The 27,431-nt window shown below is 44.2% G+C and overlaps 1 protein-coding gene across 1 annotated transcript; it reads right to left on the bottom strand.

Moving 5' to 3' along the window:
• Window positions 1–1,062: 1,062 nt before the first annotated feature.
• Window positions 1,063–20,819, bottom strand: LOC128327391 (phospholipase A2 inhibitor gamma subunit B-like). The gene is made up of 7 exons (XM_053256192.1): window positions 20,798–20,819; window positions 15,981–16,094; window positions 12,588–12,704; window positions 12,060–12,212; window positions 11,826–11,969; window positions 11,236–11,346; window positions 1,063–1,229 (listed from the first exon to the last, which is right to left on the bottom strand). Exons 1-7 carry the CDS (start codon window positions 20,817–20,819, stop codon window positions 1,063–1,065), a joined length of 828 nt encoding a protein of 275 aa, XP_053112167.1.
• Between the last annotated feature and the right edge of the window lie 6,612 nt (window positions 20,820–27,431).

Genomic DNA, 27,431 nt, shown 5'->3' with positions numbered 1-27,431 from the left:
CAGGAAGAAGGAACTTCAGGGCAGAAGGAGAAGGATCTTCTAAGCCCCAGGCAGCTCGCCCCACGGCTGAGAGCCACAGGGACGAGAGCCCTTGGGTCAGCCTGCCCTATATAGCAGCAAAAGCCCCAGCACAGCAACAGCCCAAGGAGATGATGTTACACACCTGAGGAAAGGTGGGGCAGAGACAAAGACAGCACAGTCAGTCAGTGCCCCACCCAAGCTGTTCCCTCTGTCTTCTTTCCCCCTAGTATACAGTACTGTATACTGTACTTATACAGTAGGAACCTGTCATATTATTCCATATCCAGTGATGTGGTTACTATTGTATAACCTATTATAGCATTTTTCCCCTCCAGCCATGTTTTCATCAGTGTTAACAATGAAGAAGTAGGAATTTTTGTTTGACCAACAATAATGCAGAAAGATATGACTTTCTTAATTTGGTACTCGCAATCACTTTATTTTGTTTCTGTGATAAACATACTTGATAAACCGTCTAAACACATCCATGTATATGTTAGGGAAACATTTTAGAGACAAAATATTTGCAATAAATATTTGTCTCTGTCTGCCCCTAAGCAAAACACATTCAAAAGCCACTCAAAATTTGTGAACTCTCCTGACTCCATCCTAATCAACTTCCCATACAAATGAACAACGGTGTAGATTTCACCAAGAAGAAAGCCCGGCAAATTGCAGAAAGAATCCTGACTGCTATTTCAACAGTAAAACAAAATGAAAAATAAATTGCAGAGATGGTAACACACACTTTGTGGAATACTGTGTTTGTTTATACAGTTCAATGGTCTCTCAACAATTTATATTTTTACTTGTGTAATTAACCTTCTGAACTTGCGGGGGGGAAATGTATAAACAGTATATATCGGTTACTAGCTAGCCTTGCAATGGAATGTGTGTATTGATTTTTCCCCTTTGAAGTTCCACCAAGGAAAGAAAGAAAAAATTCCAGTTTAAAAGGAAAACACAATTTTCTGATAAAACCTGCCCCTTCTCCTCTTAGCTACCATCGCTGAGTTCCTTATCCTTCAATATTGAACAATGTTATTTTCTTTTCATCTCAATTATTTCAGAAGTGAATATCACCCAGGTGATGGGAAACTCTGGAATGCCTTCATCCATTCCATCATTGTTTTCAACAATTTTGATATAGCGGTTTGTTAGCTGATGTGATAATGCTGAAGCTGATGGTGGAATAGGCTGCTTTATTCCTTAACAAAAGTCACAAGGCTTTGTGTTTATAGATACTAGTCATGGGAAGGCTTACCAACCAAGTTGTTTTTTCTTCCTCTTTGTGACAGTGATGAGAAATTTAGGTCAATACCATAAAATGAGCATACTGTACTTGAACAAAGGACAATGGACAACACAGTTCCAGTTTTACTCGGACAAAGGCTGGCAAATGGTAAGCATACAAACTATTCAGTTTGTATATTTACCAAATCAAGAAGGCTGTGCAGTAACCAGTTCCCCCAAACTGCCTTCTGTAGCAGTGCCATCAAATGTTGCAACACCTGAATATTCCCACAGATTCTAGAGTGCTGTTGAGGCTTTGCTTGGCCTCGTGGTACTTGTTTCAAAACCTCCAGCATTTTGAGCTGCCAGTAACACTGTTAACTCATCAACACGTTGGGTGCCTCTGTACATGCATAGTGTGGCCTAGCATGTCCCTAGACTGCATGGGAGGAAACCACAATTCTGATGCAAGCATTGCTCCAGTTCCAGGTAAACTGGAGATGCTCTGTTGAATTACTAGGTGCTCTGGGAAGAGCATCTGCTTGCTTGCAAGCAGAAGGTCCCAGGTTCCCTTCTTGGCATATCCTGCCTGTAACCTTGGAGAAGCCGCTGCCTGAACTAGATGGACCAATGGTTTGACTTAGTAGAAGGCATCTCCCTATGTTCCCATGTTTCTATAATGCTGGCATGGGAAGAAAGCACATCATTCGTATCTAGGTATTCTGGTGTTACTAGGGCAACATGGGAAAGGCATATGCTGTAGTGGTCCCATGCCACTAAGGTGGCATTAGGAGTCAGAAGATCTGATCAGCCCATTCCTAAGTTTTCCCTATTGAAATACTGGGATAAGATTGAGGATACCAGTGAGTGTTGTATACAGCTGGCACTGCTTCTTAGAAGCCACTAGTCATTATCAAGAACTCCTAGCTATGACAGCAGAATGTAATACCACCTTTCAATGCAGCATATTGTGTTTTGAGGAATGTTCTGGTTTCTGAACTGAGTTTTTAATGTGCAAGTTTTTGTAAGCTGCCTTTTCCAGCATTGCTGGGTATTTTATATTTTTGTGAGCTTTTCTAGAGACACGGTAATATTGGGTTATGCATACATCAGCCTGAAATATCTTTGTTAGCAGTGACAAATGCAACTTCTTAGTCTTGAAAATAAACTTGTAAAGTCATGGTGTTATTTTTCCATGTAATTAATATTTTAGTGAATCCTCCCTGAGATGTGCTACAGAGCATGACAAATTGTCATATTTTTGTACCATCTCAAGCCATCAGAATTCATCACTTTAGTGTTTAGGATGCAAAAGACATTATGAATATAAATGCACATAATAAAAGCTCACTCTGATTAATGCCATGCCAGTACTGGAGAAGTATTAGTAGGAGGGAAAAATGCATTTCTAGTTAAAAATGGCTGCTAGCCACTAGCAATCTAACTCCTTATCTAATATAGGGGCGAGAAACCTGAGCATGATGTCTAAGAGTTTCCATTTGACTTATTGAAAACTCCTACTAAACGTGTCAAGGAGAGATGGTCTTGTGATGGTGAGTATGATTAGGGATGTGCAATTCAATTCAACCTTGAATTGATTCAGGTCAAATCAGGGGCAATTTGCTAATTTGACCTTGAACTGAATCCTCCTCAAATTAGAGGGCCCAATTTGGGGTAGAAGAGAGTCTTCCCAATTTAACCTGAATCAGTTTGGGTGATTTGAGTGCCATTTTGCTGGGGAAATGGCTCATTTTTCCAGGGAGAGCTGCTCTACTAGTTGAGGTTGGCAGGTAGACCAGCACTCCGCTCTGGACCTAGCACATCAGCACACCTTGGAGGAGGATTGGTCACCCAGGTAAATCAGTCCTTTGAGGCAAGCAGACGTTCTAATATGGAACAGAGGGCTGGTCTATCCACCGATCCCTATAGGTAGAACAGCTCTCCCCAGAAAAAGGGGCTTCAAAATGGCACCATTTTTCTGAGGATCGCTGGTCTACTAATTGGGGTTGGCAAGTAGACCAACCCAGTGCTTTAAAATGTTTGTAAATTGTGTTGTATTTTGTATTTTTTGTTATGTGTTTTTACTTGATGTTTTAATGCTGTGTGGTAAAGCACCCGGAAAACAATTTGTTATGGGGTGGCTAACAAATACAGGGGTTTTTTTTTGGTTTTTTAAAAAAAATATTTTATTTTATTATATTGCATTTGGATGGATGATTGCATGTGAGCACTGTAAGATATTCCCCTTAGGGGATGGGGCCATAGCTTAGTGGAAGAGCATCTGCATGCTCTCATGCAGAAGGGTCCAGATTCTCTGCCTGGCATAGGGGTGTGCATGGAACCGCCAAACTGTGGACGGGCACTGGGGTGGGGGGTTGCATTAAGAGCGGGGGGAGGGTTTACTTACCCCTCCCCCCGCTTTCCCGCTCTGGCACCCATAATTTTAGTAGTAATTGGGGCGGCAGGATACCTCCCTGCAGCCCCTTCCCCCCTTTCACTATGAAAAGCTCCCAGGAGTCCTCTGCGTGCACACATTGTGCTCACACTTCACGTCTCTGTGATGTGCGCGCATGCGCAGAGGACTCCTGGGAGCTTTTCATAGCGAAAGGGGGAAGGGGCAGCAGGGAGGGGTAAGTAAACCCTCCCCCCACTCTTAAAGCAACCCCCCCACCCGAACCGAACCGCCCAGGTCTGGACTGGTCCGGACCAGTACAGAGGCCTTTAGAATGGCCTCCGGACCGGTCCAGGCACATCCATAGCCTGCCATCACCAGGTAGAACTAGGCAAGACTGCTGCCTAAAGCCTTTGAAAGCCACTGCCAGTCAGTATAGACAGTACTAAGCTAGATGATCTAATTCGGTATAAAACAGCTTCCTATGTTCCTAAATCTGGATGTTGATCTTAACCATAAGCAGAGATGTGAAGGCCTAGGCGGAAAACTGAAGCAAAAACCCCAGGAAAAAACCCTCTCTCCCCCACCCCATTTTTTCTGTTTTTTCTCCCCAGTCCTTCACGTCTCTAACCATATGTTCTCTTTCGGGTTTAATGGTGAAAGAGTGGCAGCAGGGTGATGGTGGATGAGGAATTAACAGCAGAAGTCCGATCTTGGATACATTTACAGAAAAAATGGTGACTGGCAGCTGGTGGCCGCTGAAACAAGCTGTGCTGCTGGTATTGCCACCACAGGCAGTCGTGAAAAACTCACTGGAACTACCTGAATAATCCCCCTTTTTTATTTTTCCTCAAATGTTGTCACCCCAGAAAGGCTCTCTGATAGCTTAACCCCCCACTCCCATAATCTGAGCCAATATTCTTTTCTTGAGAACTCCCAGCTCATGATTAGCAGTGGCTGACATCCTAAGGCTGCACACACACTATGGGAAGAAGTGCCTGTGTTGCAGAAGGCTTCCTGACTATTGCAGCACCAGTGATCATGCAGCAAGAGAAAATTTAGCTGATCTCCCCTTCTCCTAGCAGTGCCCTGTGCCACCAGGAATTATGACCCTCAGGGACATAGTCATCCCCTGCTAACTGGGCAAAGAGGCACCTTTTACCATGGTGATTCTCTTTATTTAGCAGGGGGAGAGTAACTGGCCCTATCCACCCCCAGCACAGTACCTCCAGTGACTGTTGCTGGTGTCTATCTTGTGTTTTTTAGAATGTGAGCCCTTTGGGGACAGGAAGACATCTTATTTATTTGTTATTTCTCTTTGTAAACCGCCCTGAGCCATTTTTGGAAGGGCGGTATAGAAATTGAATCATCATCATCATCATCATCATCATTATTAATTATTATTATTATTAATAGTTTTGAGTGGCCCACGGGGCACTCCTGGGGGAAGGGGTGGTCTGCAAAATTCACCCAGTATCATGAGCTGTTATGCAAATGTTCTAGATAAAGCTGTCCACGGTTTCCTCCCCATCCCCAGTGGTGCAGGGTGCTTGTGTCTCATACGCAGTAATTTTGGCATGTGATATTTCTCCATGTGGACTTCTACCTCTCAACAGATATTATTCCAACATGTCCAGTATCTGTTTCACACTGGATTTCTAGTCACTCCTTGCAGGTAAAGTTGCTTTGAGGTGATGATGCAGGCCAGGCATTTTCAAGACAGATGAGGGAGCATTCCCTTCATGAAGGAAAGCACTTTGCCTGTGATCCAGCACTTTGTTTTAAAGCTCTTTTAAAAAAGAAGCAGCAGCAGCAGCTCCCTCAGAAAGGAAGCAACTGTGCTATTACTCTGAAGGAACTCTGATCATGCTCAAAGTTCCAGAATTTTAGAAAACAAAAAAGTGGCAAATCCTAAATGTGACCCCCCCCCCATAAATAAACAACAAACAAACAAAGCTGTTTGCAAATAATCTGGTTTACTAGTAAGAACTATATCACCAGTATCTTATCTGAACATGCCCCTGTATGAAATTCCTAAATGTTCACTGCTTTCAAATATTTATGTTTGTTTTAAAGACTGGAAATGCTTTGTAATTGGTTATTTAGTGGATGAAAATGTGGCTGCATCATGATAAGAGTGCTGCAAAACAATAATATATGTTGTTAAGAAATGAACACCTGCCTGTTACTATGGAGACCCCCTAGTTAATTGTCTTTCCCACCAACATTCCAAATGCCTAGCTTGCTCCAACCTTCTTTTATTTTGCGAAGAGAATTAATGATTCTTCATTGATGTCACTGCTTAGGGGAGAGAGAAACTCTCAAACTTATTTAGTGTTGACTGGAAAGAAACTAGGGGAGATGATGCTTCATGGACTGCATCATCCCATCCAGTCTCCATGGCAACTACAGCAGTCACCCATGGGCAAATGAGTGTTAGGAGTTTGGCATTATTTTATATGTTTTTGCCCCTAAATGATTCAAGTTTAAAGGCTATAAATCAGGAGCGGAGAACTAATTACAACTGGCTAGCCACTCATTTTCACCAGGGAAAACTGGCCAATAAAGGAAAAGTCTGAATGAAGAGGAGGGAAATCCCTAGTTCAATGCGCTGTGATAAAGCATCTTCTTTCATGTACTCGACAGCACTAGACTAATGTATTTGCATAACAGCCATGAAGATACAGGTTCTACTGTTATGCAGAATACAGGTGGCCCTTGGTATTCATGGGGTCCCATTCTTGCCTATAGGTGCAAACATGGAAAGGGCGAATAATGAAACCTGAGTCAATGGGAACTGAGGGGTTAGGTCCCTTGAGCTTAAAAAGGGTCTCAGAGAGCAGAAATAAAGGGAATAAAACACAGGACCTTGCACTCCAGGCCTCTAGCTCTCCAGAAAGCTTCCCACCCGCCAACAAAAACCTGCAACTCCTCCAAGTTTTGATATGCTTTTCAGAAATTCTTGGGGAAATGTTTTAAGAGCCACAAAATGGCTCCGTGCTGCAAAATGGTGGCTGGAAATGACATCAGAAGTCATTTTTGCTGACACAGGAACTGTGGATAGGCATATTTTGCCTATTTTTAAAACTGTGGATAAAGAAATTGGGTCCCTATGACCCAACTAGAGATATGCAAAACTGTGGGTGCTGGGACAGTGAATAATGAGAGCCACCTGTATAGAGGAGGAGGAGGAGGAGGAGGAGAATATGGAGCTCTTACAACCAGTTTTGGGAATACAATAAATAGGGAGATATCCTGATCCTATAGCCATATGGGAAGAAAAAGATAATTGTTTTGGGACCTTGTTCATTTTCAGGGCTCCTGTTGCAGTTCATTTTTGGCCTATTCAAACCCTATCTCCCCCCGCTCCCCCCTGCCCAGACCCATTTTTAAAAACCAATTTAAAAAGTTAAAAAAAAATTTTAAACTTAAAAAATGGAAAATGAATAGAGTAAAAAATTGAATCTCATTCATATGCATTCATGCATCATCACATCTGTTTCAGAATGAATGGCACATAAACCTAATGAGCCCCTGGTGGTGCAGTGGTAAAACTGCTGCCCTGTAACCAGAAGGTTACAAGTTCGATCCTGACCAGGGGCTCAAGGTTGACTCAGCCTTCCATCCTTCCGAGGTCGGTAAAATGAGTACCCAGAATGTTGGGGGCAATATGTTACATCATTGTAAACCGCTTAGAGAGCTTTGGCTATAAAGCGGTATATAAATGTAAGTGCTATTGCTATTGCTATTGCTAATGGGCCCTGGTATGGTTTCCATTCATTTCAAAAAGGAATGTACACCCTTAATAGCCATCAGGCAGCCAATCGCTAACAAGATGCACATGACCTGTGGCCCAGATTGAAAAAGGCCCCAAAACACAATGGGATTGTATCGATGGATGTGATAGTGGCAGAGAAGTATTGGGTTTTTGCTGCCATCACTGCCACAACACATGAATGAGCTCTTACCTGGGTTTGTACAGAATAATATTGCATCTTCCTCCACTTGCATTCTAGTTGTTTCCCACCCTACTTCATTCTCCTTCATTGTCCCAGTGGGAGAATCGTCTATGCTCTATAGGCACAGGTGCTTCTGAGCAATTGTGTCAGTCACCCAAGTCATCTCTATTTCCTACAGATCAATGAGGGTTTCGACAGGAGCACCAGCTAATCAGCTGGAAACTCCCAAGGGATGCTTGAAAGCCCACTGTTCAGTAAGGATGGTGAAATGTTAATGGGTGGCAAAGAGAAGCTGGAACTGCTGAACTCCTGTTTTGCCTCCTTCCAAAATGGGAACTTACATTCCCTCACAGAAGCAACATGAATTGTCAGGGGTCAGGATTGCAGATCAAAATTAATAAGCAGTTAGTCAGTTAACCCATGTCTATCTTAAACGAATTCTAGTCTTCAGGTGCAGATACATTGCATCTTAGAGTACTAAAATAATGTGCTGTGGTACTCCCAGAACCTCTTTCTATTGCCTTTGAGAAATCCTGCCGAATGAGTGAAGTGCCACAAGACTATGGGGATATTCTTACGATCACAAAAATCGGGGTAGGAAAATCCTAGCCCGATTTTTGTAATCGTAAGAACCACCAGGCTCACAACCGAGCCCGGTGGTTCTGGAGCGGCTAACCTGCTCCTGTAGCCCACCCCTTAGCCTGGGTTTGCGGAGCGAGCGCTCCGCAAACCCGGGCTATCTGCTCGTGAGTAGGCGTGGCTCTGTGCCACGGCTACTTGTGAGTAGACACCTGGCCGGGAGGCTTAAAATCAGCCTCCCGGCTCGGGGGTCTCCCCAGTATGCCCTGCGCGCTCATGCAGGGCATACTGGGGCTTCCGGGGGCCGCGCGACACCTGAGCTCCCCAGCCCCCACCAGCTCCATCTCGGAGCCGGCCATCCTGTGGGCGGCCGATCCGGCTGCCCAGGGCTCCCTGCCTGCTCAGCGCCCTAAACCGGGTCTCACTGATCGTGAGACCCGGTCCTATATATGTCCCCATTTTTGAAAAGGAGAAAAAGGGAGATCCAGGAAACTACAGACTAGTCAGTCTGAGTTGCATACTAAGGAAAATCCTAGCGCAGGTGCTAAGGCAGTCAGTCTGTAAACATATTAATGACAATGTAGTAATTAGTAGGAGTCAGCATGGTTTTGTCAATAATAAAACCTGCTACACTACTCTTATCTCTTCTTTTGCTTGGATTACTGGTTTACTGGATTGTGCAAATGTGGACATAATTTATTTTCATTTCAGCAAAACATTTGATAATGTTCCTCATGGTCAGTAAACTGGTCAAATGTAGGCAAGATGGCAGGGTTGTAGCTATAATTGAGCTCATGGGTTCAAAGAATCCATGGCTCCCAGCTCCTAAGGAACCTCCAGCTCCAACCCTCCCTATTTTCTCCATTATCCCTCACTTTGAGGGGCCTCTGAGGAAAGGGGCAAATGCAGGCCCTCTCTCCCCTAGCCACGTCCCTGATAGATGGTGATATCAGATGGATTCACAGCTGGTTGGAGAACCATACTTAAAGAGTACTTATCAGTAGCTCCTCAACAGTATCAGTAGCTCCTCAACCTCAACTTATCAGTAGCTCCTCAACCTCAAACTGGAGGGAGGTTTCCAGTGCAATGTAAACAAACAAACAGTGGGGTACTGTGGTGAGAGGGGAAATCTCAGTTGCATCAGATCCAGAAGAGCCAGTGGGATTAGAAACCCTGACTGCACCAGCTCCTCCCCTTCTACTATGTCCAGAAGATATGCCTCCGTCAGTATCCTTGGACTTGGAGGAATCTAGCCGCGATGGAGCTGCCTCCACCTCAATGCAGACCCCTTGCATCTGCAAAATAGGGTCAAGGCCCTTTAAGCTCTCCAACCCTTTACTTCCTCTTCATAAGGGCTCAAACTGCTTTCATATTGTTGTGAAAGCTCTTGCTTTGACCTTGAGTAGACCTGGCTCGACCTTTGTTGTTTGGACCTTGGCTCATGCCTGTTCCATTTAAAAGCTGACTTGCTGGCTCTTGACCATGGCTTATTTGGCAATGACTGATGCTTACTCTCTGATAGATCTGACCCTCTGGCCTGTGACTTAGACCTTGCTCCCATAGGTGAAGCCTTGCCTTGAATTAGACACACCTCACCACCTGAAGATCACAATACGTGTTTAGTGTGGAGAAGAGAAGACTGCAGGGTAACATGACAGCATTTTTCAAGGGCTGAAATATAGAAGAGGGCAAAGACTTTTTCTTTAGTGTCCAAGAAAGCAGGACTAGATCTAATAGGTTTCACAAGAGAGTAGATTTGAACATTATTATAAAGTCAAAACGAACAGAAGAAATGAAGGGGTGCAATGAATCCTCATAGGGATTCATTATGAGGAAAAGTAATTAGATATCAAAGAATCCAAACAAGCAAAAAAATAGTGACTGTACATTTTGCTCCATAACTCCACTTCTACAAGGGCTAGAGCTTAGCTTTTTTTTTTTTTAATTAAAGCAGGAGATCCATGTTAGGGTTAGGATAGGGCAACTTCAAATCCCCATTATTCCCTATGGTGAAATATACAAAATCACTAATAACTAAAAGAAATCATTATCAACCAAGTGGCCCACTGCCTTAAAAATTGGGTGGTAGGTGGCACCCATGGGGCCCTACCCACCACCCAAATTCAGTGCCCCTAGGACCTTTATAAGTGGTTTGAATTGATCCAGGTTCAAATCAAAATCAAACCTGGGATGATTCGGGGGGACATTTGGACACAAAACAAATCAGGGGAGATTTGAGTCAGAAATAAATTGAATCAAAAAAATTGATTCGTGCACATCTTTACTGGGGGAGGAGTTAGCACTTTTCTGACACACTGTTCTCTGCAATTGAAATTGCCCCTTACCTAACCTATTTTCCCCACAATGCAAATTGCAGGTTTGCAGAAGGGGATTTTTAATTTCAAAAATGACATAGGGAAAGGGTTTACCATCCCCCTCCAGTGCCATGATTCCAATCTCTATTGGGGCACCTTATGGCTGCTGTTAATATTTTAAAGATCCTATTCAACCTGCATATGGTGAGATGAACTTATCTTAAGAAATTTGATTTTAAAAACAAACAAACAAACAAACAAACAAACAAACAAACAAACCATAAAAGCTGTTTATTACCCAGCACAAGTCTGTTACAGCAAATGCCAAACACTTTTCACTTGCTTGTGACCTTCCCTAAAGACTCTTTGCTCTTTTGGTTGTAGTTGCTTTGCTCTTAGTTTTATTGATGGCAGAAAATTAAAGCCTATTAGAGATAAAATATCTCACTCTTGTTCTAATAGATTCAATGTACTGTAGTAAGTGCTGCCTCGAGTGGTGGCAGAGGATATCACATTCAATAAAAATCTTCAGTGCAAATAAAACTCTAAACAAGGAGGCAACGCTTTTTTAATAACTTTTATGAAGTAGATGCTGAGAAAAGCTAATCCATGGTTGAGGGGAGGACAAAGAATCTCATAGGAATAAATCTTCAGTTGAGGTGATATCAGACTGAGTTGGAGCAGCCAGCTGGTTATGGAGCTTTGACAGGTGCTTTGGAGGCTGCGACACACTCACCTTTAGTCAGATTTGCATTTCTGTCGGCAAAGCTGAAGAAACCTGCTTTTAAATGTTTGCAGACAGCATTATTACCACAGCCCTTCGTGGCCATATTCATATTAAATGGACCTGCAGAAATAACCAAGATGGTGGTCAGAATCAAGCCTGTAATGGCCACCTCTCTGCCTACCAGAGTTGGTAACATAGTTCTCCTTAAGCAAAGTTCTGAGGCAAATTTGTAGATTCCTGAATTGGCAAACATCTGAGGAATTTTGAGGGAGGAAAAAAGAGTGTTGAGAAATTTATCCTCCTGTATTGTTCCTATTGGAGAGACTGAATTAGACAAATCTTTGGCATCACAAATGCATAAAGATACATTTGGGTATGATTTCTAATTTTGAATTTTGCCTAGTCTAGGAAATTCTGGGTTCAAATCTCCATCAGCCATAAAAACTCACTAGGGGACCTTAGCTCTCTTACTCTTTCTCAGCTAAATCTAATTTATAGAACTGTTGTTAGAATAAAATGAGGATTGCCCTATGTACCCCACTCAAAGCTCTGTGGAAGAAAAAGAGGAAAGAAATACAATTTAAAAAATATCAAATTACCAGATGTTACATTCCCAGCCATATCAAAGCACTGGGTTTCAGATCCGGTACAGGAAACAGGTCTTCCATAGCATTCGGTCGAAAACATTCCAAAGCAGCCAGGACACTGGAGTCCATTAGAATTGATGTCTGGTGGTGGTAGTGCTGTGAATAAAATTGGAAGGGCATAATTGGTACCAGGCCCCACCATGGCCAAACTCAGCACCTGTTTTTATACTTGTTGGACATACATACATGGAGGTGAGGCTGTTTTGCATGCATCTCCACTGCAGCAGATTCTGTTCATCCTCACTTGCACTCCATTTCCCAAATTAATCTCTCTGATACCAATTTTACATTCACTGGATGAGCCACAGTCCTTACCGATGAAGGACATAGTTGTTCGACCTGCATAGTTCGGGAAGAAGAAGAAGATTTCTTTAAATTGAAGTAGCACAAGTGTCTCTGGGGTCATGTTTGCTAAAACTTCTTAGCAGAATCATCTTATGGCTCAATTAAGGAACAGGGAACATGTGAGCACACATTCTGCTCAGGGTTTCCCCCCCTCTCAGTACCAGCTCACAATCCTTTCACACAGATTTCTACTCCATACTTTCCCCCCAAAATTTTCTCCTTTAAACTTTATTCATTTAATTAGGGCTTTCCCCTGCTTGCTATTATTAAGCAATTGAGAATCAGCAATCTTTGGTAGATCTACTCATGGAGATCTACTCATGGAGATCCCAATCTACTTTCTGCCCACCCTGGTTCTAGGCCACGTACTATCTGATATCTCCATCAGGCTAACAATGCAGGTATCTTCATCAGTGCCACAAGTCTTCATTGTACCAGTACAGGTGGTGCCCACACTACTGCAGAACTCACACTGAAGACAAGTGCCTGGAAAGGGGAAAGAAAGAACTGTTATGGCAGTTTCTGCAGGGAATGGCATTCCCACCAGAGGCTTCAATAGACATAAATTATGGGACTAAACTCTGAGTGAGGAGGATTGGTAAAAGCAAGGGAAATAAGTAGTAGGTAAGATCAAAGGCAATAACATGTGTGTAGGTTTAGTGATGCTGCCAGACAATACCCTAGCACAGCTCAGAAATGGAATCTGGCACATTTGTAATGTCCACCTCTAAAGTGGAACAAGCCTTATGGTTTTGGTTTCTCCAGATCAGAGAGAAGCTTAAGCTCTCCCTTCTTGCCTGCCTTCCCACATATCCTGCTTTCAAGACTTTTTCCACCCACACTTTGCCTTTCTCGTTGCTTTTGCTCCAGTGACATCCCCCCATGGCCTTCCTGATGCCTGCCATGCTACAATGGCTATGTGCCAGCACAAAGAGCACAGGCCAGGGTATTACAGCTTTTTAGCTTTGCTGACCTATATCAGTAGCACTTGAGAAACTAGCATTCTCCACTGTGTGTCTCAAACATTAGGGAAAGGAGGAGGAAGAGAAATCTCCCACCATTCATTTGATGCTGCTGGTAAAAGAAGAATGATGAGGGAGGTATTGGAGTGGCAGGAAGGCAGGCAAGTGGGCATTTATAGAGTTTTGTGGCAGGGATTGGACCCTGTCACCCTCCCAACCACATCATTAAGAGCATCACAGTGTCCAAATTAGGCTTGGAATTTGGTTTGGAATAAATGAGCTATTATTCAAAATAATGAGAAATAGGTTGTGGGGAAGATCGTTAAACCCATTTTCAAGCCTGAATGGTGGAGTTTGCCCATCACTACTTGAGATTTGTTTCAGTTGAGGATGAGGCCCAAGGAGTTCAGATAAAGACTTCATGGCACAGATAGGTTTCCTTGGCCTGCTCTCCTTCAGGCTGGTTTCATTTCTCATGCATCCCACCCAGATGATTTTGGGAGCCCTCCTCCCCCCTGAGTGTGCCAGCCATGTCCACTGACACATGATAAAAAAACAAACGAGGGTAAGGGAGCACTCACTCCCTTAACCTTATTTAGGAAGGTGGCTATTTAGGTGGGCTTGGCACCCTGGAGTCACCAGGCTCGGCCTTGAGCCTGGTGGTTCTCATGAGCATGCAAAACTGAGCTGGGCTCCCTTAGCCTGGTTTTGCACACATGTGAGAATAGCCAAATGTTGGTGAGCTGCTTGCATGTGTTTCTTTCATTGTTTCTTTCATTGTTCTATGATGATTTACTCAGTCTGAAAACACAAGCTATTGACACTATAGCTCTTGCATCTGGTAAGGCAATTATCTACTTAGTTCTACAGGGATCCTTAACGTTGGGCTCCCAGATGTTCTTGGACTTCAACGCCCATAATCCCCAGCCAAATGCCACTGGGCCTGGGGATTATGGGAGTTGAAGTCCAAGAACATCTGGGGGCCCAACGTTGAGGATCCCTGCTATAGAATATGTGGCAACTCCCAGATTCCTAATGGGCTGTCCTCACCTGTAGCTAGGAGAGCACCAAGGAGGCAGCAGCCTAAGAGGGACCACATGGTGGGTGATGGAGGATGTTCAAGAATAGAGCTAGGTGCAATTATCTGGTATAGTATGTTGTTGGCAGAGGTGCCTAGAAATGACATTAGAAATAAGCTGTTATCTCTAAATATTATTGTGATTATTTATTAAAATGTTCCCTTCCCATCACAACCAAAAGCATTTGCACAAGGTGGGGGAGGGGGAGGCTACAATCACAAAAAAGCAGTCTAAATTCCAACATCAGGTTCTATCCAAAGAAAGTTAAAACTAACTATACACCATTTAAATCAATGGGGCAAGTTAATTGTAACTAAGTCTCATTAATTTCAATGGAACTTAGTCAAGATTCATTTTCTTTGCTTTCTTTGGATACAACCCACTAAAAATAATATGAATGACAAATCCATGAATTAAGATTTTCATGAACTGGTACCAATTTTATGTCACACTCTGTGTTTTGCAACAATATTCTGCTTCGACAGAACTGCCAATTTCTGCTTCTAGTGGAATTTGGTGGCAACTTCAGTTCATTTATAGCAGCTGCTGGACCAAATAATGTTTATCACTATACATATTTTTACCACTATCACCTTCAGTATTATACCCCTTGATAGCAACCTCTTATTGCAACAAACTGCTTCTAACCACTTTCCATAAAACCCAGGGAATTAACATTTTGCCTTTTCTCATTGGTTCTAATCCTCACCCCAAAAAAACCATTCTCTGAGTCTCTAATCTGTGATCTCTACTTTAGGGTCTTGCTGCACAAATCATGTCGCACTCTCAAAAAACTGTACAAAAGAAAAGGAAATAATGTAAATGTTCTGAACAAGGCCGTAACTAGGGGAGAGGGGAACTGTGTTCGTCCCTCTCTCCAGCAGCCCCTCAGAGTGCGGGAAATAATGAAGAAAATAGAGAGGGGTGGATCTGGGGGCCCTCAGGAGCATGGGGGCATGGGTTCTTTGAACCCATTCTTTGAACCCATTCGCTCACTTATATCTACACCCCTGGTTCTGAAAGATAAGAGACCTTGGTCAGAAAGTTAATGTAAAATTTGATATGTGTTTCAATGCAAATAAATAAATAAATGTCAGAGACAGTGCTGTATAATAGCTAAATGTTGGATTAAATGGGAGAGACCTGGCTTCCAGTCCTCAATTAGCCATGAAGCTTGCTTGTGTTCTTGAGTTAGTCAGCCTAAACTAACCTGCGAAAGGTCAGAACACCAATATAAAACACAATAAAGCTATTCACACAAGCAGCCTAGCCCAGGTTAGGGCAGCTCAGTCTGGGTTACGTTGCTTGTGTGCAGTGCCAGGATCTGCACGGATCCCAGCGCTGTCCATCTGCCCTACCCTACTTCTAACCTTAGCCTTTAGCCAGGGTTAAGGGTGCGCTCACTCAAGATCATGTGGGTGCCCGGGCTGCATGTAGCCTGCCTGAGTACGTACAGAGTCAGGTGCCTAGAGTGCATGACTCCTGAGGGATTTCACCAATGCACCATGCTCATCACACAGTGCATTGTGGGATTTCTGGAGGTCAGCTCAATGTGTCCAGTCTTAGGAGTTCCGCGCTGCTTCTGGGGAAGGTGAGTTGCCAAATCCTTTCCTCCCACCAACCCATGGGATCATGTGCATAGCCTTAATATATCTTACTAGCAAGATTTGAGATTCTGTGAGAAAGAATTCCAGACCTTTAGGAAGGAATGATATACTTACCAATTGCTAGGAAGACGCAGAGAAGGCAAACGTTGATGAAGGGTAAGAGATGGCCAAATGGAATCACAAAGCTCTTGCTCCCTTTCGCCACACATTTGGGGCCTTCTGCTCCTCCTTTTTATGCTAGGCCTATGATGTCACTCGCTTCATTTTGGCTTCTCCTCCCAGCTATCCATCAAGCAACTGGGCTATTGGTTTCCAGACCAAATGAGGAAATAAAAACAATTTCTGGGGAAAACCCACTGCCCTTCCCAAAGAGAATATGAGATAATGGGTCAGGAGAGGGACAACTGGAAGAAAATTCCTTGACATGCTCTTTGTCCACTGCTCTGTGATTAACACAATGTAATTGTTGGTTTGTGATACCAATTCAAATATTTTTAGTCATGTTAAGGAGATTTATGGTCTAATTGCAAAACACAAGCACAATAGACTGAAATGACTTAAAACACTCAGAAGCCCTTCTAATGTTCGGTGAGATGCTCTTTTGCAGGAAGGAAGCCCCTGGAGCCCCAATAATGCACTGCATGAGTGTGCAGTGCTTTACTGGGAGCCCTACTTCCCCCGAGTGTGTCCACTGCTGCTGCAAGCAGCAGCGGCAGACACATGATCAATTAACCCGGTGTTTGGGCACGCTTGTGCCCAAAACCTAGGTTAAGCAGCAGGCTATACAAGAGAACCCTTGATCATGTGTCTGCTGCTGCCGCCACCTCTGGAAGCCTTGTGGCTCCCACTGCTCCTCATGAGCAAGCAAAACCGGGCTGGGCTCCCTTCGCTCAGTTTTGCTTGCTCGTGAGAATAGCTTCATACTTTTTTTTCTTTATTAAACTTCAACTGAAAAATAGACACAACAATTTATTAAGAAAATAAAGGAAAAAGCCCACTCTCACAAGGAAATCTAAACACATGTGTGCATGTGTGCAGAGAGAGAGAGAGAGAGAGAGAGAGAGAGAGAGAGAGAGAGAGAGAGATTTACATGTCTGTTAAGATGGTCTTCAGAGGGCTTTCTAAAAGTTGCCTTTGGCTTTGGAAGTTAGGCAGATAGTGACCAGGTATAAGGCCTTTTTTGATATGATTGGTTACCCAGTTGTGGAATTTTCTCCCTACAAGTCCACCTGGTACTAATTCTGCAGAGTTTCAAGGGACAGTTTACATTATTGATTTTGCATTTCCCCTACCTGCATTCTGAAATGGTACAGTCTGGACATGGATGAGAATATTCTCCAATAACTGTTTTTCTCTCTAATATTCTTCACTAGGAGAATTATTCTCCAAGTCACAAATTCTCACCTCATGAATTTCTTTACTCTCAAATAATTCACATGTCAATAGATTACCCCTTGGGGGCATGACAGAGAAAGCAGAACTCCAAAATACCTTAAGAACCATACTCTGGAAAAATCCCAATGAATTGAGACTCTGTGTGTGTGTGTGTGTGTGTGCGCGCGCGTGTGTGTAGGTTTTCAAATGGCTGATAGAATCTATTTAATTTTATAATCAAGTTTATAAACGAAATCAATTTTTTCTCAAGATCAGAGAAACAAAGTCCCTCACTGTCTTGAAAAACATTCTTCAGCAGGCTAGAATCTGAAAATGTTAATTTGCAGTTCTAAAGGCATCTAAGGAGCTGAAAGTTATTTTGCAAACCAAAGGGAAGAGACATCAACAGGTATTCAGTACACCATCAACTTCTCTTGTGTCTCCCTTCATTCAGTGAGGCCTATTACTGCATTATAGCAATAGCAATAGCAATAGCACTTACATTTATATACCGCTCTATAGCCAAAGCTCTCTAAGCGGTTTACAATGATTTAGCATATTGCCCCCAACATTCTGGGTACTCATTTTACTGACCTCGGAAGGATGGAAGGCTGAGTCAACCTTGAGCCCCTGGTCAGGATCGAACTTGTCACCTTCTGGTTACAGGGCGGCAGTTTTACCACTGCGCCACCAACTGCACACTGTTTTCTCTGAGCATGTGCTGAGTGTAAGGAGCCCAATCTGCTTTGTATGAATCTAAGTATTTCCAAAGTTGCTGAGCATGTACAGAGTCATAAACCTGTTCATAAACATAAAATTAAATAGATTCTATCAGCTGCCTTTGGTGGTGAATCTCTTGTCCTTTTACAGAAAGCAAGCAATAATTCAAGAAATCTCAGTTGTTTCTGTCCCTCTCAGGGGTGGCTGGGCAATATTGTTTTTCTTTATTTTCTTCACCTGGATGAGGATCATGTTGGTGGTGGGGATGTTATTTCTGGAATGTCAGCTGCTGTCTTGAAGAAAAAACTCCTCAGAATTTAGGAGAATCCTGGAAAGTACAATAGAAACTCATCAGAATTCCACCACCATCTCATATTCTCCCCCTGAGAAATTTCAGAGAATACAGGTGAAACTCGGAAAATTAGAATATCGTGCAAAAGTCCATTAATTTCAGTAATGCAAATTAGGTGAAACTGATATATGAGACAGATGCATTACATGCAAAGCGAGATAAGTCAAGCCTTAATTTGTTATAATTGTGATTATCATGGCGTACAGCTCATGAAAACCCCAAATCCACAATCTCAGAAAATTAGAATATTACATGGAACCAAGAAGACAAGGATTGAAGAATAGAACAATATCGGACCTCTGAAAAGTATAAGCATGCATATGTATTCAGTACTTGGTTTGGGCCCCTTTTGCAGCAATTACTGCCTCAATGCGGCGTGGCATGGATGCTATCAGCCTGTGGCACTGATGAGGTATTATGGAAAACCAGGATGCTTCATTAGCGGCCTTCAGCAATTCTGCATTGTTTGGTCTCATGTCCCTCATCCTTCTCTTGGCAATGCCCCATAGATTCTCTATGGGGTCAGGTCAGGCGAGTTTGCTGGCCAGTCAAGCACAGTACACTGTATACTTTTCAGAGGTCCGATATTGTTCTATTCTTCAATCCTTGTCTTCTTGGTTCCATGTAATATTCTAATTTTCTGAGATTGTGGATTTGGGGTTTTCATGAGCTGTACGCCATGACCATCACAATTATAACAAATTAAGGCTTGACTTATCTCGCTTTGCATGTAATGCGTCTGTCTCATATATCAGTTTCACCTTTTAATTTGCATTACTGAAATTAATGGACTTTTGCACGATATTCTAATTTTCCGAGTTTCACCTGTATTTAGGGGACATATTCTTCCCAAGTCTAGTACAGTGCCAGAAGAAGTGGATCACATGGTTTTTCTGAACATAACATAGATCAGCTTGAGGATTTGCTTATCTTAGAAAATCTGAAAATCTGAAACCTGTAAAAAATCTGAAACTTCAGTTTCATTCCAAGTCTGTACCTTGTGTTGCCACTGAAGTGTTGCCTAAGAAAAATGCAAAGCAAATTGGATGGTTCCTTATCAGGTGAAACCGATTTGGAAGGTAGCCAAGATAATTTCACCAAGACCACCAGAACTTTGAGGAAGACCAAATGAGAAATGGGTTTTGAAACAAGTGACATTTCTGAGGAGATCACACATATCTCTAAATTGCCCATAGGTTTTGTAGGGATCTCTTGAATTTTGAAAATGGTCTTCCCATTTTCAAGTGAAATGTTTCATTTTGGAAAGAACGTTGATGTTGGTGCTAGACTGATATTTGAAGAAAATTTGACTGTTCTTTCTTGGAAGAACAGAGATTTGAAGGGAGTGTTGATAATTGGGCCTGTCCAGGGGCGTAGTAAGGTTGGAGTGGGCCCAGAGACAAGATTTTAAAATGGGCCCCGCTTCACTGAAGCTCAGCTCATGAAGTAAAGAAATCTTATATGAGGCTGAATAGTGGTAACAAAAAGCATAGTAAAATTTATATATACATAACCTATGTGCCACAACAGAACATCATCCTAAATTGTTTTTAAAAATGGTTTTGTAAATTGTTCAATTTCGGAGGATGAATACAACTGAAGGAAGCTGGGGCAGGTGCACGGCTGGGGGAGTCAGTCATGTGAATTGCCTCTGGGGGGCCCCACAAGGCAGTGGGCCCCCAGACAACTGTCTCCCCTTGCCCTATTATAGTTACGCCCCTGGGCCTGTCACAGTCTTCTGAATGAGGCCAGGCCAGGCTGGATGATTAGCAAACTGCCTAAAGGGGAAAAAACAATCCCAATGAGTTTTCTTTCCTATTGCCCTTCTCCTGACCCATTACCTCGTGCCCTCCTTGAAAAGGACAGTTGGTTTCCAACTAGAACTGGTTTTTCTTTCTTCTTCAGCTGAGATGAAAGCAAATGGCCCAGTTCTCTGATGCAGAGCTTGGAGGAGAAGACAAAACGAAACAAGTGACATCACAGGCCCACAATAAAAAAGAAGGAACAGAAATTCCCAAAGTGTGAGCAAAGAAAGAGATAGCTCTGCACATCTGTTCAACAACCTGCCACATCTAACTACCCTCCTCTGTGAGTACTCCCTGACACACTTAAACTATACTCACAACCAGCATGAACCAGGCTAAGGGTGCCCAGCCTGGTTCCTGCTGGTTGTGAGAGGGGGGCTCCCAGAAATGCACCATGCACTCACACAGTGCATTACTGGGGCTCGTGGGGGGGAGGGTGCTGCACAGCAGCGCTTCCCTTCACTTGACCCCCAGAGCTGCCGAACGAGGTGTGGGCAAGTGGCAGGAGGGCTGCCACTTGTCTGCGCCACCAATCCACCCACCCAGAACCCTGGCTGCTATTATCTGCGGGAAGGTAAGCACTTTTGCTCTTCCTCCCCACAGAAGGGGGTAGCCTCCTTATGTGATCGTGAGAATCGCTTCAATGATTTACTGTTTTTCCCTCAATTGACCCTCCTTACCTTTTAGCCTCATATCCTTCATTTCCTAATCTGTGCAGCAGCAGGTCAAGAGAGAAGGGCTATGTGAACATAACAATAGCCCTGCTGTTCTAGTCTAGCCTATCTAGTCCAGCATCCTGTTTCACACTGTGGCCTACCAGATGCCTCTGAGAAGCCCACAAGCAAGAGGTGAGGATATGCCCTCTCTCTTGCTATTGCTCCCCTGCAACTGGTATTATCTTGACTCTAAGGCTGGAGATGGCCTATAGCCACCAGACTAGTAGCCATTGCTAGACATGTCCTCCCTGAATTTGTCTAAACTCCTTTTAAAGCCATTGAAGCTAGTGGCCATCATCATAGCCTGTGGTAGAGAATTCTACAGGTTAATTATAAGCTGTTTGAAAAATACTTCCTTCTCTTGGTCCTACATTTCCCAGCCTTCAGTTTCATGGTTCTAGTGCTGTGAGAGCGGGAGCATAATTTCTCTCTTCTCCATGCATAATTTTATACACCTCTATACTGTCTCCCCATAGTCTTCTCTTTTCCAAACTAAAAAGCCCCAGATGCTGTAGCCTAGCTTCATAAGGAATCTGCTCCAGGCCCTGATCATTTTGGTTGCTTTCTTCCGCACCTCTTCCAGTTCCACAATGTCCTTCTTAAGATTGCACACAGTACTCCAAATGTGCCTACACCATAGATTTTTATAAGGGCATTATAATACTAACATTTTTATTTTCAGTCCCCTTCCTAATGATCTCTAGTATGGAATTTGGCTTTTTCGCAGCTGCTGCACACTGCGTTGACACTTTCAACGAACTGTCCACCACGACCCCAAGATCACTCTCAGAGTCAGTCACCAACATCTCAGACCCCATCAGTGCATATTGTCCCAATATGCCCCCAAATGTCCCAATTTATATGCATAAATTGCCCCTTTATACTTGCTCACATTTGTCATTTAGTCTCCCACTCACCCAGTTTGGAGAGATACTTTTGGAGCTCCACACAATCTATTGTGGATTAGGGATGTGCATGAACTGAGGTTCATGCACCAGTTCAGCTGACCATCCAAATGGTGTCAGCGCATGTGTGGAGGCAATGAGCATGCCGCTGCAGTGCATGGGTTGTTGAGTGGGGCACCACTGCAGCAGGAAACTGCATGGAATGTTGGAGAGCAGGTAAGGATCTGCTGTAGTCCCTCTTAAAGGTCCTGCTCTCCGCTCTCCCCACTGGCAGTGGTTCACCCGAACTGGTTCGGCGCTGAACCTGTACATGGAACTCAGTTTGTGCACATCTCTATTGTGTATTTCACTACCCTAAATATTCGAGTGTCATCTGCAAATCTGGCCACTTCGCTGCTTACCCCAACTTCTAGATCATTTACGAACAAGTTAAAGAGCGCTGGTCTCAGTACAGATCCATGTGAGACTCCACTTACTTCCCTCCCTTTAAAGCACTGTCCATTTATTCCTACCCTCCTGTCCTTCAACCAGTTAGCAACCCACACATGAACCTGTCCCCTTATCCCATGACTGCTAAGATTCCTCAAGAGCCTTTGGTGGGGAACTTTGTCAAAAGCATTTTGGAAGTCCAAGTATACTAAGACTTTTGCATAGCCAAATGGGTGTGGATGTGAAGAGGGGATGTTTTTTTGCTTCTCTCCCCTCTCTGCAAAAGATGATTCTGCTTCCAGAAATATGCCTGTGAGGGCCATGCAGCCCTGTAGCAGAGAATCAGATTCCTGGATTATAGCAGTTTGGCTCCAGTTCCTATCATCTTGTTTGTCTTCTCCATCAAATATTAAGTTTGCTTTGACCACATTTTTTTCATCTGCAAGCTTTTGAGGCAAGCAGATACTGCTGCAGTCAGTTGCGTATCGGGGGGAAATGGCGCCCAGGGCAAGCTCTGGCCCTGAAATTGTGCCCCCCCTGCCCCCCACCCCCGGGCCCCACATACCTGTGCCGGCGGCACCCCACGTGGCAGATCGCCGGCGGTGGCGGTGATTCGGCTGCGGTGGGCGGAGGCGGGTCGCCCGCCGAGTGCAGCGGCGGTGGCGGCGATTCGGCGGTAGCAGGCGGCGGCGGGTCGCCCACCGAGTGCGACGGTGGCTGGTGGCTGGCGGCGATGTAGCGGCCCGAGCGGTGGCGGATCGCCCGCCAAGGAGTGCAGGCAGAGCAACGCCGAGGCCTGCCATCTGGCCCGGCGTCACTTCTCAACTGCGCAGGCGTGCGCAGGCGCACCTGTGCAGTTGGGAAGCGACGCCGGGCCAGACGGCAGGCCTCAGTGTCGCTCTGCCTGCACTCCTCGGCGGGCGATCCGCCGCCGCTCGGGCCACTACATCGCCACCAGCCACCGCCGCACTTGGCGGGCAACCCGCCGCCTCCCGCCACTGCCGAATCGCCGCGGCACACCCGCCGCCACACTCGGTGGGTGATCCAGGGGGGGCGGGGGGATGCCACTTTTTGGCACCCCCCATGTGACCTGCCGGGGTGGCACCCAGGGCATGTGTCCTGCCTGCCCCCCCTATCATTACGCCCCTGGCTGCAGTGAGTGTATTATTCTTGAGAAAAGGGGGACTAGAGCATGCAGATAACAGCTGCTAGAAGCTGGGACCAGGTGGGGCAGCATCAGCAATTGTGGTGGACTCCTAAGTATCAGCATATAAGAAGATAAACAAGCCCTTGAAATGCTTTAGTGAGGGCTTCTTTTTTGGTCGTTGGGGGGAGGGGGGATGAAGACCCAGTTCCCTTTTCTGGAGATCTGCAGAGACAGAGAGGGTGTTCAATACAAATCCAGCCATCTTAAGAGGTATGTGTGTATAGTGCCACCAGGAAGCAGGCTGCCACACTCTCCATTAGCTGAGCAGTGATTGCCCTTTACAATACAATGGATAAAAGCACTGCAGTAAAAGAAAGAACTGGTAATGAGGCTTGCAGTAGAATCAGAGAGCGAGGACCTCAGGCCTGAAAGCAAAGAATATTCTCCCGCATTGTTTAGAAGAGGAGAGAATATTTCAGAGAATCCTGTACTGGAGAATATTCTTTTACAAGACTACTGGTAAACAAAGACTAGAGAAGGAGAGAGGAGAGAACATTAAACGAACCAGGGTCACATACAAAATTGCACAAAAGTAGTTTCAATAAACATGTCTTCAAAAATGTCAGACCATAAATACAAATCCAATAGACCTGTAGGGCACACCCAGAGGTGCACCTAGGTGATTTTGGAGTCTGGACCTAAAGGCTTTCAGAGGCCCATCCTGCCCCCAACACTGCAAGTTAAGTATCATCCCCCTACACAAACACACACACACACACCCCTCAACACATGCAGTATTTTAAACATGTGGGTTCTTGAGGACACAGACAGCAACTGCACTCACAAGAATGTAAGATTATAAAACAGATATGAGGCAGACTCAGGTTTGTTGTGGTCAAGAAATTGTTAATAGGGTCTGCAAGCTACTCTAATTACAAACTGCAAACTGCACAATTACTCTTGTTGACTGTGGAATGCAGGCTGGGGCCTCTCTGATATCTCCAGATAGCAGGGCGCTAGCTACGACACCTTCAAGGACACGTTTGGAAAAGGGAGTGAAATAGTTTAGCTGTATGGAGGGAGGAGGAGGGGATGGAATGCTCAATTATAGTTAGAGGAATATTGTCTAATTGTAATAATTGTAAAATGATGATTAAGTGATGCTAACCAATGAGGATTGTATCCACTGAATGTAATTAAGATGAGTATAAGAGCTGAAGCCAGAATGTAACCCGGGCTCAGCTTTTCGGAAATTATTCCACTGAGTCTAATTGCTAACAATAAATTCTGCTTTTTCTCAACTGCTGGTGTCAATCTCTCACTTTGAACCCGGAGGATTCTGCTACAGTTATATTGATGCAAATATGCATTAGCAGGAACATTTAAACACACAACTTAACATATTCCCACCCCACATATTTCTTTCCCCACTTCTCATTCTGTCTCTAAAGCACCTGGTGCAGGTCACAATCACACTTGGCCACCCAGCACAGCACAAGCCAGCAGCACAGCATGGTAACCACACCACCCAGGACAGACTAAAGAGGATTTGCAGGCCCCCAGTGGCCCTGGACTTCAGCCCCAAAGTCCAGGGGTAAAAGCACCTCTGGGCAGGCCTCCTGTATTTCTCAAATGTTCTGCTATGCATTTTAAATTGCACATGAGATTAAACAAGATACATAGGAACATAGGAAGATGCCTTCTACTGAATCAGACCATTGGTCAATCTTGCACAGTATTGTCTACACTGATTGGCAGCAGCTCTGCAAGGTTTCAGGCAGGAATCTTTCCAAGCCCTATCTGAAGATGCCAAGGTGTGAACCTGGGACCTTCGGCAAGTAGATGCTCTACCCATAGTGCTAGGGACTTATTTCACACATGTTTATGGAGGTAACACAGGCCTTCAGTATTCCAATGGTTATGTGATTGGAGCTACTATTTCCTTAAGAACAGCAGCCTACAAGATCTGTAAGACAGGCTACTATGAATCTGGAGAAAGCATAGAGAAAATGGAAGCTTATTGGTACACAACAGGGTGATGACTGTGCTTCTTCGGGCAGGAAGAATATTGCAGAACTGTGTATGAATGAAGCTGTAGAGATGCATGAACCTATAGGATACTCAGTGTTTCTTCTAGATACTGATAACAAAATGTTTACATTCAGTGTTACAAGCATACAGTGGAAAGATAACCAAAGTAATGTTTGGAAAATACAAAATGCTAAAAACAGAGTTGGATCTGAGCTTTATATATTACACATCTCTTATCTAAAACCTGACAGTCCTTGACGCTTGAATCTCCTTGTTTTGACTTTATCTCTCTAAAGTGTATTGTACAGAGTGAAATGGAGTCCTTTGCTCTCTGTTGTACTATAGCCACAAGGAACATGTTGAAGCGGGGGGAAACTCACACCAGAGTGATTTTAATTTTAATATGATGTGATATCTGGACAATGATTAGAGGTTTGTATTAAGGGAAATAGCCACAGAAGAGTTTATATGAAGAAAGGTGATAGATTTTACCCCCTTCCCCAAGGACATCTTCCAAATTGAGCAACCCATTAAAGGGGAGGGGAACTAACAAAGGATGACTGATGTAAAAGCTGTGATGTCTCTGTGGGCTCCTCCAGGACTTTAGCACAGAAAGAGATTGATTGTCATTTGTTGGTGTAATTAGGAGAGGCAGAGGCATCTTTTTTAAAGGTTGACGAAGGAGATCTTAACTAGGAAGGAAATTGAGACAGAACACTAGACACACATGCTTTATTTTTCATTTATAAGATGCATGTCCCTAATTAATACCAATTAGACTTGAATTCAGTGCTTCCAGCAACTCATTTTGTTCACTGGAGAATGTTCAAGGATGCAGATCAGGACATGCCTGCTTGAGGCCACAGTGGTTCTGGAGCTGAGAGAAGCTGAAGGATGTCACTTGGGGATTCAGCCTTTGTGCTACCACCAGCTTTGGCGAAAGGAGGGCCATACAAGCAATCAAACCTCTTTACCCTTCTAGGCCTGATCTGGGGGTGTTTTGTGAACCTCATAAGACCTTCAGTCTTGCTTGCTTGCTTGACCAACTTGGGGACATCGTCTGATATCCAGACTAAAGCTGCACTAGTGCAATGAGCAAAGATGCACACACACCAGAAGGTCATGCAGTTGAGAGGATCCTCATGGCTGTGCAATCACTTGTGCTCTTGGTCCACTTCTGCAAGAGTTGCATTTGCACAACAAGAATTGTGGAGAGGTTCACATAATTCCCTGCAACATCTATGGACATAGAAGGAGGTTTCGTAAGAGGAAGAGTGCCACAGTTTGAGCATGAGCACTCTGCTGCACCAGTGTAACATAAGTGCAACATGTTTACACTAGAGCAGTGTTTGTCTGGATGTCAGCCACTGTCTCACTGGTGCATTTGTCTCACCCCATCCTAATTCAACAGGAGCCATGCCTCTGCAACTGTTTGAGAGAGCCACATTTCACTGCATTGCAAATGATTTTTCTTATGATACATTGAGACTGTTCACATTAACAGGCTTACCTGGGCTTGTCCAGCTCCACCACGGTAGGGATGCTCGTGTGATGTACTGGAAATGTGGCCAATCCCAGCACTACCTTTCCGGGTAGCCTGGGAATTTCCCCCAGGCTTTTACCTGGGCAGAAGGGTGTGAGCATGCTCTTCTACCCAGGTCTCCCGTATTGTGTCTGTTCAGGCTGCAGGCTGCTTGAGCAGACATAGAGCTGGGTGCCTAGAGTGCCCAGCTCACAAGGGAATCCCCCAATGTACTACTGCACTTATCACGCAGTGCATTGTGGGATTTATGGAGGCGAGGCAGTGTTTCGCTGACCTCCAGGATGCTGTGTGCCTCGTGACAGTGCTGGTCAAGTGGGTAGGTATGCAAGCCACATGGCCACAGGACCACACCGGATCATCTGGGGGGAGGTGTTATCTTGCCTCCCTCCCTCCTGCCCTCTCCGGCGCTCTCAAAGGTCATGTGTATGACCTCATTATTTTCTAAAGAGTTGTTTTCCTAAAGGCTTCAGCTATAGTTCTCTAAAAATACATTATTGATTAATCTGTGCAAGAGAAATCTCAGTTCACGCTGTTAAATCCATC

Source organism: Hemicordylus capensis, chromosome 5 (genome assembly GCF_027244095.1).
Source record: "Hemicordylus capensis ecotype Gifberg chromosome 5, rHemCap1.1.pri, whole genome shotgun sequence".
NCBI lineage: Eukaryota > Metazoa > Chordata > Lepidosauria > Squamata > Cordylidae > Hemicordylus > Hemicordylus capensis.
Note: the sequence above shows the minus strand (reverse complement) of the source record. Positions and strands in the feature narration are given on the sequence as shown.